Here is a 12209-nt window from a genome sequence, read left to right as displayed (position 1 = left end):
AGGTGGCTGAGGTTCTGTCACAGGGTCCCCAGAGAAGCTGTGGCTGCCCCATCCCTGGCAGTGTTCAAGGCCAGGTTGGACACAGGGGCTTGGAGCAACCTGCTCTAGTGGAAGGTGTCCCTGCCCATAGCAGGGGGTTGGAGCTGGATTATCTTAAAGTCCTTTCCAACCCAAACCAGTCTGGGATTCTGTGGTCATCTCGCGTACCACAAAGGGAGCCTGAAAACTTTTGTTTTGTTCTGCTTGCATTCTTTCCAAATAATGAGTGTTTGCCCCTGTGTGGCCAGGCAGTAATAGCAGTGCTTTCCTTTGTCCTAGTACGGCAGAGAAACAGAGCAGCTGAACAAACTGAGTAGAAACGATGGAAGACAAAACCTCTTTTCTTTCGACCCGGAAGTCCAGGTAAACATCTGGATGTTTGCAAATGTGAGGTTTTGTTCCCTGAGTCCTGCCTCCCCTGTTCCCATTGTGTTTTCCAGTGGGCTGGGGAACAGAAGTACAGGCCATGTGAGAGCTGAACAACACGTCAATGCTCAGGTGATACCTCAAATAAAGGGAAGAGGGACAGCAGCCCCACACATGGCCTCCTTCTAGCTTCTCTGGCTTCTGTATGATGCATCTTGATGCTGCTGGATTTCAAACCCATCGTCTGGGTGTCTGGGAGGTTCTCATGGTTGCAGAAGCAGTAGAAGTATTGGAAGGACACCTGCAATGCCACATGGGCTGAGCACGTCTGGAGTCTTACAGTGATGTTAAAGACCATGTTAGTGGTTTACAGGGAGAGCCTCAGTCTTCAGGGGGTTTTCAGATGTAGGGGACATACAACCAGGAAAACCACCCCATGCTGTTCTTATGCACCGGGGTAGGAGTTCATTGACTATTGTCTTGTTTTCCTTTCAGCTTTGACATCTTTGCTAAGCTTTCTGCCAAGGTCCAGGCATTGGATTTCAGTGGAATGGGCTGCAATTGTTCATACAGTTGGAGAGAATTGTTCCAAGTTATTTGATGGTTTCTGGTTCTCCTTCTGGCATGCTTTGGCTTGTTCACACCTGTGAATAAGAACTTTCTGGTTTAACAAAGAAATGTAATGAGTCTTTACAAGGTTTAGTTGTGCAAAATGAGCTTTTCTCTTGGCCCTTCTTTAAAGTCTTTAACAGGAAGAAGATAAGCATCTGTGAGGCCATGGAAATATTATTCAGTGTGGAGCTTCTAAGATCTCTTTTTTTCACCTAACCAGGTGGTTAGGCTGAATTCATTGCCCTCCCTCTATACCCAGAGCTCTTCATTCTGGTGTGGGTCAGTGAGATCTGCTGGAACACTTGGCATCCAAAATCGTTGCCCTGGTCAACGCTGGTGTGTACATGCATCCTTGTATGCCTGGTACTAAGGAAACTGGGAGCAGGAGCATAGACCTGCAACATACTTTCCTCATTGAAAAGAAATAGGGGAAGCAACAGGAAGAGTTTCCCACAGTCGGATGAACAGTTGCAGCCTATTTTGCTGGAATGACTTGACTGAGATATCAGCTCCCTAGGTTTGGCATGCAGGTTTATGCAGGATTGGGCTGTGCCAGATTGTCCCTGAGAAATGTGCTGGTATTTAAGGGTGTTTGGTAGCTGTGTGTCCCAAGTGCCCAGTATGATGAGTATAGTGAAGGTGTTGTCTAGCTGGTGGTATTTTGGACACGTGTATCTGCTCTCCAAGAAGGCACAGACCAGGCATGGGTGTTCTGGGTTAGGAAGGAGCTGATTATAATCAAGACTGGGTTTCCTAGCTGGCTCTGCAGGCAGTCTTTGTTATTTCTAACCATGCCAGTTATTGCTGTGCATCTAGAAATGTCTCCACTGCGAGGAGGTGTTCGCCATCCCAATGGCATGTGCCTTCTCTGTATTTCAGGCACAGAGACCACCTCTTAAACTAGTCAGATCTTCAAAGTGGAAGATACTGTTCTGAGGGTAATGCCGGCTTATGTTCCACTTTCTTCCCCAAGCTCTAAATGGTGTTTGGGAAGATTTCCAGGGTTACAATAAAGGAGGAAGGAACTGAAATCATACTCAGGTTTAGTTTTCTGTGCTCTACAAACCAGATTGCTAAACATTGATACATCCTCATGAATTCATGTCTTGAATACATTTGTGTAACATCCCCAAATGACGCTTCTTTGTGAATGTCTTGTACCTTCTGTGCCACTTAAATAAAGATTAGGATGGTATTGGCCGTAACATGACCCCTTAACATTATTCAGGCATTTGTTTTCTTGTTTAATGAGACCAGATTTGCTTGTTTGCTCTCTAGAGACTGGACTTCTCGGGGATGGAGCCAGATGTGAAGCCATTTGAGGAGAAGAGCAGCAGGCGCTTCGTGGTGAGCTGCCAGGACTTCTCCCTCAACCTCCTTGCTCAGCTCAGCGACAGGGCTGAAGGAGGACCCACCAACGTAAGGGTTGCTCTGGCGTGTCCTGCTTTGTCTTCTTTCTCCTCCCTGCCGAGGAAAACCCTCAACAGGTTAACCTAGGTGGATAAAAACATCCCACTGGGGTGGTTCCGATGGGACCTGGGCAAGCAGCGACTGCTGGCCCTGGGTCATTGAAGGATTTATCTGCCTTGGTAGTCTGGTATTCCAAAAATGTGTTTGGGGACGGGGTCTGTCCTGATGTGCCTTAGCCTGTCAGGAAAATGGACTGCTGGGAAACAGAGGTGTAGGCAATGGGGAGCGTGTGTCTGCCATGTTCTGGGTCCCTTTGAAAGTCCTGTTGGTAAATGATTAAGCTCCATCTCCAAACCACTCACTTCTGTGTTTTATTTCATTTCCCCTAATGGCAAGGGATTTCCTTGTTCTGAAACCTTCTGACTCCCAGACTATCTGTATTCATAGCCCAGCACTCCCAGACAACTTTATCCGCTTCATTATATGTATTTGTTACCATGCCAAAGTTGTGCCTTAGCCTGAAAAGCTTTTCCTTGTATTTTCTGAGCCTCCGATGTTTGTAGACATCACATCTGTCCTCAGCCTCGAACAGACCAGGCTGAACAGACCAGGCTCCTCCAGGCTTTCTTCCCAAAATATAATCCCTATTATCATATCCTGCATTTGGAGTCAGGGCGCTCCTCACCCTTTATATTGTGGCTGACACATGATTTATATGAGGGTGCTGGGCCAGCAGATAGCATCGCAGGGGAGGCAGCAGCCCTGGCATGGCTGATGGTACCTTGTCTGCTGCCTGCTGAAACTGCAAAGGCTTTTCTGTGATGGTTCGTTCTGGCAGCTCACAGCTTGTGCACCAGCTCATCCTCCTGGGTAACCCCCAGCAGATGAATGTGTCACTGAGAGCAGAGGTTCGTCTTATTCCCTCCCTAATCAGGCCCAGAGTCTGACCTAATCGGCACATTTTTAGTACTAATGTAATGCCTCCAAGTCATGCTGTAATGTCTCAGGCATGCTACAGTCTTATCTTCAGGCCTTCGTTTGTATCTTTTCATGCACACAGCTAGGATTTGTGAAAAATACATGGAATTATTGCCACATGCCTTGTGTTGTTAAGGTCAGTAGCTACAAACAAGTTGGCAGACTTAGCACATGCAGTTCCTCAGCAGTGTCAGCCTGTACCATGGGGATTTTTTGACATGATTCAATCACATTTCCAGGTCGAGCCCTTTTTCCTAAGCCTGGCATTATTTGACCTGAAAAATAATTGCAAGATTTCAGCTGACTTCCACGTGGACTTGAACCCCCCGTCTGTCCGGGACATGCTGATGGATAACGCTGCATCCAGCTTGGAGAGCACCAAGGGACGTTCTCCAGGCGAGAGCCTTGTGCACGGCGTCCCTGAGGCTTCCCTGCGCTACATCAAACGGGTGAAGAACTGACTTTCTCCTTGTTCTGTGTCCTTTTGAGGCTGTGGCTGTTCAGCAGCATTGCAGTGTGGTGTTGTCCACTGTGTGGAGAAGCAGAAATCATCTTATCTCTTGAACTGGGGGGTTTTGGTCAGTGTCTCAAGCCAATTGCTACTTCGGGCTCCCAGGTAGAGCTTTTCAGGACTTGACCATGCTCAAGCCTTGTGAGCCCCCACAGCCCATCTGGAGCAGCAACCAAAGCAGGGGCTGTGTGTGTTGCGGGAAGGGGCAATCAGGTCGAGTGTCCTGCTGTCTGACAGCCTGCTGTCTGTCTCTTGCAGGGAGTTTTCTCTGTGACCGACCCACATGTGGAGATCTTCCTGGTGGCCCGTGTGGAGAAGGTGCTGCAGGGCAGCATTACACACTGTGCAGAGCCATACATGAAGAACTCGGATCCGGGGAAGGTACTGAATGGAGCCATGAGACTACCTGCTTAGCTATGCTTGCTGCTGCTGCAGGGAATAGTGTGGTCTGAAACGTGGGTTGTTCTTTCTGACCAATACTGGTCTTCATCCATTCAGCTACTTGTGCTGTTGCCAGGTTGGCTTCGGCTGGGCTGTGCTAGGACATTTGGTTCTTTCCCCTGGCAAGAGGCAGAGGATTTTTAGAAAGAGCCTGGGGCACGGGGGCCTGTTACGCTTCAACAAGGCAAAGTCTGGGCTGGCAGCAAAAAAGTGGGACACTTCACCCCCAGAGAAATGGGCTGCAGTGCTACATGGTGCTACACACAGTGTCTTGGCCCCCAGCACAAGAGGGACATGGAGCTGCTGGAGCGAGTCCAGAGGAGGCCACGGAGCTGCTGCGAGGGCTGGAGCAGCTCTGCTCTGGAGCCAGGCTGAGAGAGCTGGGCTGGGGCAGCTGGAGAAGAGAAGGCTCCTCAAGGGGACACCTTAGAGCAGCTCCAGGGCCTAAAGGGGCTCCAGGAAACCTGGAGAGGGGCTTTGGACAAGGGCCTGTAGGGACAGGACAAGGGGAATGGCTTTAACCTGCCAGAGGGCAGATTGAGATGAGACTTTAGGAAGAGGCCTCAAAGCTCCTCCAGCTCCAACCCCTGCCACGGGCAGGGACACCTTCCACTAGAGCAGGTTGCTCCAAGCCCCTGTGTCCAACCTGGCCTTGAACACTGCCAGGGATGGGGCAGCCACAGCTTCTCTGGGCACCCTGTGCCAACACCTCAGCACCCTCACAGGGAAGAACTTCTTCCTGAGATCTCATCTCAGTCTAATATCTAATCTCAATCCAGTGTTTGTTTCTGCACTGTAAAAGTGATAGCTGTGCCTGGTGTGCAGTGACAGGGATGTCTATCAGCTGCCTTGAAGGTGTTGTGCTGTGCCTGGGGAGCTGTGCCTTGCAGCGTACGGAGAGTTGCTTCTCCCCAGGGAGTGCCGCACTCCAGATTCCTTCCCCAGGGCTCCATGGATGCCGTGGCTCACACTCTTCCCTTGTGTTTTGCAGACTGCCCAGAAGGTCCATAAGGTGGCCAAGCAGGCGTGCAGCCGTCTGGGGCAGTACAGGATGCCCTTTGGCTGGGCGGCCAGGTCAGTCACCGCGGGCTGCACCCTGGCTGTGGGCAGAGCTGCTGCTGCAGGTTATCCAGGGCATGACCCGGGGCATGATCCGGGACCTGACCTGGGACACAGTTGGAGTGGGTGGGCAAAGCACTAAGCACTTGAAGTCGGTGAAGCTGCAGCTGCAGGCAGAATCTGGTTCCAATTCCCAAGGCAGAGTGGGGGATGGCCTGGAATGCTCTATTTAGAATTAGGAGTGAAATATGAAAGAGTAAACAGTGCTGGGAAAACAGTAACCTTCTTGCTGACCTGTAGCTGCTGCTCTCAGGGGCAGAATATTCCTAGGGATGAATAAACGATCCTGTGCTGCTGCGGGAGTCGGCGCAGAGATTCCCTCCTGGCACCAGGCAGTGCCAGGGCAGGGATGAGAGTGCAGGACCTCCTGGCCTGGCAGTGGCTGTCAGCTGGGGCTTGGCTCCTGTCTGGGGCTCTTCTTTAATTAATGTTCTTGGAGCTGACCACAGATAGTGATCCCATTCCCACACTGTTTTACTAGGACTGATAAAGTGCATCAACACTAATTCCCTTAAATCACATGTCAGAGGAAGGCCTGAAGGCTACTTCATTCCCCTGCCCCTGCCTCCTATTGCGAAGTTGCTCTGCAGCACTGACAAAGAATGGTACTGGCAACACCAGATGACTGTCACAGTGGGCTGGGATTTGGGAGGGTACAGGGATTTTCCCGTGATGTTGGCTGCTCAGCTTCAATCTGCTGTTTCTGGGATGCAGCTTATTCTTGGTAGCCAGCACACAGCCTCTCAAGGGGTGCCTCAGCCTAATGGCGAGCTCTGTGTGGGCATCAACTTTGGCAGGCTTCAGATTTGTTCCTGCTGGCTAGGATGTTCCTGCATTTGGAGACCAAGGAGTTGAGTGGCCTGATGTGGGGAGCTGTGTTGCTCTGCATCCCTAGAGCAGTTTTCCTGTGGGTTTCAAAGGAAGGTGTTTGCACAGATAGGGAATATGGATGCTTTAATGTTCTTACTGTACACAGACATCCACAGCCTTTATATTCAATGGCAAAGATACCAGTATTCATGCAGGGCAGAATCCAGACTCCTGCTCTGTGTTCAGGAGGAAGCTGATGTATATCCTGAGACTGGGCTTCACTGCACATTCCTTTCCTAGGAGAATCTCCATGGTCTGACCCAGTGTGCAGCTAGGAAGATACTTCACCACTTGGTGTTAGTGGGAGGGGATTGGAGGGTGTTTGGGATTGAGGACCAGGCTTGGAACTGGGCTCTGTGTGTCCTTCTCACAGTGGAGAAAATGGACACGGTGATGTGATGTCCCATGCAGTTATGTGACATGGTGGATTGGGGGGTGTGTGGGGTGGGGGAGTGCTCAGGAGGTCTGGTGGTGGTCAGAGCAGCCACAGGGCAGTGAACCTGCCTTTCAGCCTGACGTGTCAAAGACCTCAGGGTCTGCTTATTTACCAGCATTTAAGAAACGTGTCTCCTCTTTTCTGCAGACCAGTTTTCAAAGACTCCCAGGGCACTCTGGATGCTGAAGGGAAATTCTCACCTCTGTACAAGCAAGACAGTGGCAAGCTCTCAAATGAAGATATGCTGAAGCTTTTAGCAGAGTATAAGAAGTAAGTGTAAGAGACTGGGGCAGGGGCTGAGCAGGCAATAGACATTTTTGACCAGTTAAATGTAAGCATGAGATTACAATTTCTACAATACTCAGAGGGTAACAGAAAGCTGATGTGTTCAGCACCTGAACTTTCAAGGTTCACACTCTTGTTCCTTTCTCTTTAACACAGGCCAGAGAAAACAAAACTACAGGTCATTCCAGCCCAGTTGAATATTGTCGTCAAGGACATCCCGCTAGACTTCACAAGTAAGGATCTTGGATCTTCAAATGAATCCTGGTGGCTCTAGCCTCAGAAGTTAATCCTTCTATGGGGAGTTTTGCTGTTTCATTGACAAGAGCACAACCTTATAACTCCTTCCAATGGATTCTGTGGAGGGATGTGGTCCAAGTGCAGAGGTTTACCTGAGGGTGCATCTGCTTTGCTGTTTGGCCATCACATCCTGATTCTACAGGAAGCCACTTGCCTGCTTATGCTGTTATTATTACACCAATCTCATATAACAGTTTGGATCTGTTAACACCAGAGGGCTTCGCATACATGGTCAGTATGATTCTTTACTTTGCATTTAAAGAAACCAAGGCAAAGAATGGACTCGTGATGTGCTTGGGGTCACTCCGGGGGCCTTTGGCAGCTCCTGTCACATGTGCTGTAGTCAAAGGGCTTTTCTAGTGGACTTAACTGTTTTCTGTTCCTTGAAAGGCCATCACTTGAGATGAACTCACCCTCATGGTGGATGTGAGTCTCAGTGAATTAAGCAGGGCTTGTGCACTGGTGTTTGGAGATGACACAACCATCAAACATCTTTCTGAAGCAGAGAGTGGGCAAAGGCATGTTGAGAGATCATCGTCTCGGTAGCCTGTCTGCTTCAGTCAGGTGATGTTTGCAGGATTTATAAAGCAGTAATTTAATGGGACACATTCCTGGCAGAGTCGAGGTGCAGGTCCTGGGCAGAGTGGCTGTCCCTACCCAGTCATGGGTCTTTCACAAGACCCTTTGACTTTGCCCAGAGCTACAGTAAAATGCCACTTCCACAGTCCCCCTGGCCAGGAGAGCAGAGCCCTGCACTGCCCCTGCACCCCTCTGTTCTCACTCTTGCTCCTGCAGTTGGGGACCACGGATGTTGTATGATCAAGGGGAGAATTTTGCCTTAATCGTTGCAGCAGGAGTGGTCCAAGTCCTGCTGCCTGGTCAGCACACACAATCCTCTGATGAGAAGTGAACTAGAGCAATGGCAGAGACCCACAAATTTCCTTTCACGTGGGTTGTACTTCTCATATTGCTGAGTGTGCACTTATCCAAGATTTCCTTCTCTTCTAGATTGTGTCACAGCTTCTTACATTCCTATAAAGCCTTTTGAGAAGAGCTGTGAGGACATTGCAGTCGAAGTGGAGGAGTTTGTCCCAGAAGTTACTAAATACTGTTATCCCTTCACCATCTACAAAAACCACCTCTACGTCTACCCCTTGCATTTGAAGTATGAGAACCAGAAGGTGTTTGCAAAGGTGGGTGACCTGGAGAGCAGGCTCGGTGTGGAATGGGGTGATGCTGCTGACCTGCAGCAGTGGCTCATCCTCCTCTTCTCCCCCATTTCAGGCGAGGAATATTGCTGTTTGTGTTGAGTTCAGGGATTCAGATGAAGCTGATGCCAGACCGTTAAAGGTGGGTACCTGTTAATGGGGCTGCCACTTGCTACCATGTCCTGTGTGCCAGCCGGGCTGAGCAGGACAACAGGAAAAGCTGTTTTCATTTGGCCAGCTAATTTAGGGTGGCAGCAAGCCTGAATTCAGCTCTTCATTTGTGTTTCCAGTGTATATATGGCAAACCCGGAGGGCATCTCCTGACCACAAGTGCATACGCTGCCGTGTTGCATCACAACCAGAGTCCAGAGTTCTATGATGAGGTAAAAATGCAATGGTGGGAAATAACAGATTTTCCTGGATGCTACAAAGCCAAAGGGCTTTTCAGGAGACCTCTTTTTCCAGGGCTTGGTGAAATATGGGTAAAAATAATCACCAGCCCTTTGCCTCAGTAGAAGAGCTCAGCAAAGCCAGAGACTTTGTCAATTTTTAATGCCAGTTTGTTTTCTGCTGTCTTTACTGTCACGCTTTGTGCACTCCAGTCACACACCCCCATTAATAAATAATGTGCTAGTGTGATGAAAGTGTTAGCCAGGAGTTATTTAAGACTGGTAGAATTGTGTCTTGTGTAACTGCATATAACATAGATTTTGTGAAGTAGGTCTTAAAGTATTACTCCATGACTAAAAATACAGTCTTACCTATCATGATATCATTTTAGATTAAAATTGAGCTTCCAATTCACCTCCATCAAAAGCATCATTTGCTTTTCACCTTCTATCATGTCAGCTGTGAAATTAATACAAAGGCAACATCGAAAAAGCAGGACACCGTTGAAACTCAAGGTACGTTCAATGCTTCAGTTAATTCTATTGGATTGTAAGAGTCCAAGATAAAATGAACAAAGGGGCATGAAAAAATACTTTATTAAAATACTGAACTGTCTGAATTTTGGCTTTTTGAAAGCATCCTAGTACAAATCTTAGGTCTAAACTGGAATGAAGCACTATGTGTTTAGTGTATACTGAAGCTCAAGTTCTTGCTGCAGTATGACAGCTCTTCCTGCATGTTCTTGACTTGTTTTGTATGAATGGGCTCTTGTCAGTGAAGTCACCACCGAAACCTTGATGGGAGATCAGAGCCTCAGGGGCCAATCCTGCCAATGCTGGGCATGTGTAAGAGATTGAGCACCCCCAGGTCCTGCAGGCTGGGTTGCCTTTCCATGCAGCCAGTCTTTGGGCAGCTGAAGGACCCATGGTGCACAACCATGGCTCACGCTGTTTCTGCCCTTCAGCCCACTCCTGGTCTTGGTTGTGCTGTGTATGAACCCGTTCACCAAGCCACCAGGTGAACGTGCTTTACCAAGGCTGATGTGGTCAATCCCAGCCTTGCTGAAGCCGCTTCCACAACTGCGAGTCTGATCTCCTCAGGCTGCGACGCGGCTCCTTTTGGAGATGGATTCACTGGGTGTCACCTAACTGGGGTCCACTGGTTGCCTCCGCAGTGGGATACGCCTGGGTGCCGTTGCTGAAGGATGGGCGCATTGTCACCCTGGAGCGGCACTTGCCAGTTTCATCCAACCTCCCCCCTGGCTACCTGGGCCTTGGAGACACGGAGGCACGAAGGGTAGGAAGACCATTTAAAATGGACTTAAATATAAAGGGAAGAGGAAGGCTGAGCTTCTGTTACCACTGTAAGTTCTGGGCCTCTGTTGGTGCTCTACTCAGCTGTGAAGATCCCTGCTGCAGGGCAGCCCCCAGAGTTCAAGGTTCTTCAGGATGGGAGGCAGGACTTTCTGTGGTTCTGTAGGTTGCAGAGAATATTTCTGTGGGAGGCTGGGCTGTTGCAGATGGGACAGAGCAGGAGAGGGAGCACATGCTCTGTGTGCATGTTCTCTGCCATGCTGAGGCTGCAGTCAGGTCGCTGGTGTTGGTGCTGGAGGGGAACACATCCACCCTAGCCCATACCTTCTGACCAGTGTCTGTCTGCACAGAGCCACCTTCTCACTGCAGTCTGAAACCAAGTGCTTGAATGTTGTCTGTTCACAGCAGCCCAGCGTGGATGCGAAGTGGGTGGATGGAGCAAAGCCACTGTTTAAGATCAGAATCCATTTGGACTCCACCATTTACACCCAGGTAAACAAGCACCTCGCTCTTCAATTCTTTCAACACAAAGGCAGAGGAAGTGATTGCTGTATCTCTACTAGTGCTGTGGGGAAGAAGTACTTGTGTTTGCAAAGCAGCACCCAGATCCTTCTGCAGCTGCAGGTCTGGGATTGCTTGCAGGGATCTGCTTGTCTGGGTGTGATGAGCAGTTGTGTGAGTGCAGGAGCTGGGGAGAGGCTGATGTTTTCTTGGCCAACTACACTGTGACTGGCAGGATCAAGGAAACGCTTGAGCAAATTAGCTGCTTCGATGCAAGAGTAGGACTGGTGGCAATGGGAGGTTTCCCCAGATATTAGGCTGTTTGTTCAGGGTTTTTTTTAAAGGTTTCCATGAACAGCAGACACAAGACAACAAGAGTTCTGATTTCCCTTTGAAACCAGTTCAGGCTGTTTTACCAGGTCCTTGTGTGCTCTGCTGTCTTACAGCAGTGATGGACTTCCCCAAGCTTCGAGTGATGTGCAGCAAAGTGCTCTGGGGCACCTCCTGTCAGCACTGCTCGTAGGGAAATGCCCTGGGCAGGGCTGCTTGTCCCGTGCTGGATGTAATCAGCCACATTTACATTCACAGTCACTTGCTTTCAGCATCATCCAAATCTGGTTTAGGGTCTTACTGATTCTGTACAGCACTGAGAGCAGAGAGCAGCTCCATTCCTGAGCAGATTACATCCCGAGATGCTTTTCAGGGTTAAATAACCCAGCAAATAAATTTACCCAAAGAGAAATGGGAAGGAGAGTGCCTCAGATGGGCAGTAGGTTGGTGAGGCAGATGAAGAGTCGCAGCTGGGAGAGGAAGGCTCCCGCTTATTCAGGCCAGTGTTGGATGGGGATTGGGGCTCAGGGAGTGCAGCCACAGGAGAATTTTAACACTGCTGAAAGTTTAGTGCTTAATCTCAAGATTATTGGGGAGCCAGGGGATGGGTACATTGGAAAAATCAGGGAGGTGGCACTGGGGACCAGTGGGGCCACTGGAAGGGACATGGGGCTCGCTGGGGACATCTCTGCTGCAGGGAGGTCAGCAGGTTTTTGAGTGCAAGTTGCAGAGTGGGGGTTGACAAACACTGAGGCTGCTGCACTGAACTTCTTTGTCTCCTCCAGGACATGCACTTGCACAAATTCTTCCAGTACTGCCAGCTGGTTCAGGCGGGAGCTAAGGAAGTGCCAGGAGAGCTTGTGAAATACCTGAAGGTGAGTAGTGCCTGTCAGTGGGCTTCAGGTGGGCTCTTGCAGACTGTCAGTAACTAACAGACCCCTGTCCTGTGGGAACACACCCTCTCTGCAGTGCTGGGGTCGGTGCATTGCACAGTACCCTTACCTCTGAATCATAGAATCATAGAATGGCTTGGGTTAGAAAGGACCTTAAGATCATCCAGTTCCAACCTCCCTGCCATGGTCAGAGACATATCACACTAGACC

At 49.5% G+C, this 12209-nt stretch overlaps 1 protein-coding gene across 1 annotated transcript in view; it reads left to right on the top strand.

Moving 5' to 3' along the window:
- The window catches only part of DOCK11 (dedicator of cytokinesis 11), a gene marked incomplete at its 5' end in the record, with an annotated part of 54373 nt that overhangs the window by 10460 nt on the left and 31704 nt on the right, over positions 1 to 12209 (top strand). The window contains 14 exons of the mRNA XM_010009921.1: positions 319 to 402; positions 2296 to 2436; positions 3645 to 3854; positions 4175 to 4297; positions 5349 to 5431; positions 6930 to 7052; positions 7224 to 7300; positions 8373 to 8557; positions 8649 to 8714; positions 8863 to 8955; positions 9354 to 9477; positions 10137 to 10258; positions 10681 to 10767; positions 11892 to 11981. Of these exons, the coding sequence (XP_010008223.1) occupies positions 319 to 402; positions 2296 to 2436; positions 3645 to 3854; positions 4175 to 4297; positions 5349 to 5431; positions 6930 to 7052; positions 7224 to 7300; positions 8373 to 8557; positions 8649 to 8714; positions 8863 to 8955; positions 9354 to 9477; positions 10137 to 10258; positions 10681 to 10767; positions 11892 to 11981 (1608 nt within the window). The remainder of the gene's footprint in view (positions 1 to 318; positions 403 to 2295; positions 2437 to 3644; positions 3855 to 4174; positions 4298 to 5348; positions 5432 to 6929; positions 7053 to 7223; positions 7301 to 8372; positions 8558 to 8648; positions 8715 to 8862; positions 8956 to 9353; positions 9478 to 10136; positions 10259 to 10680; positions 10768 to 11891; positions 11982 to 12209) is intronic.

This window comes from Nestor notabilis, unplaced genomic scaffold, assembly GCF_000696875.1.
Source record: "Nestor notabilis isolate BGI_N333 unplaced genomic scaffold, ASM69687v1 scaffold12342, whole genome shotgun sequence".
NCBI lineage: Eukaryota > Metazoa > Chordata > Aves > Psittaciformes > Psittacidae > Nestor > Nestor notabilis.
Note: the sequence above shows the minus strand (reverse complement) of the source record. Positions and strands in the feature narration are given on the sequence as shown.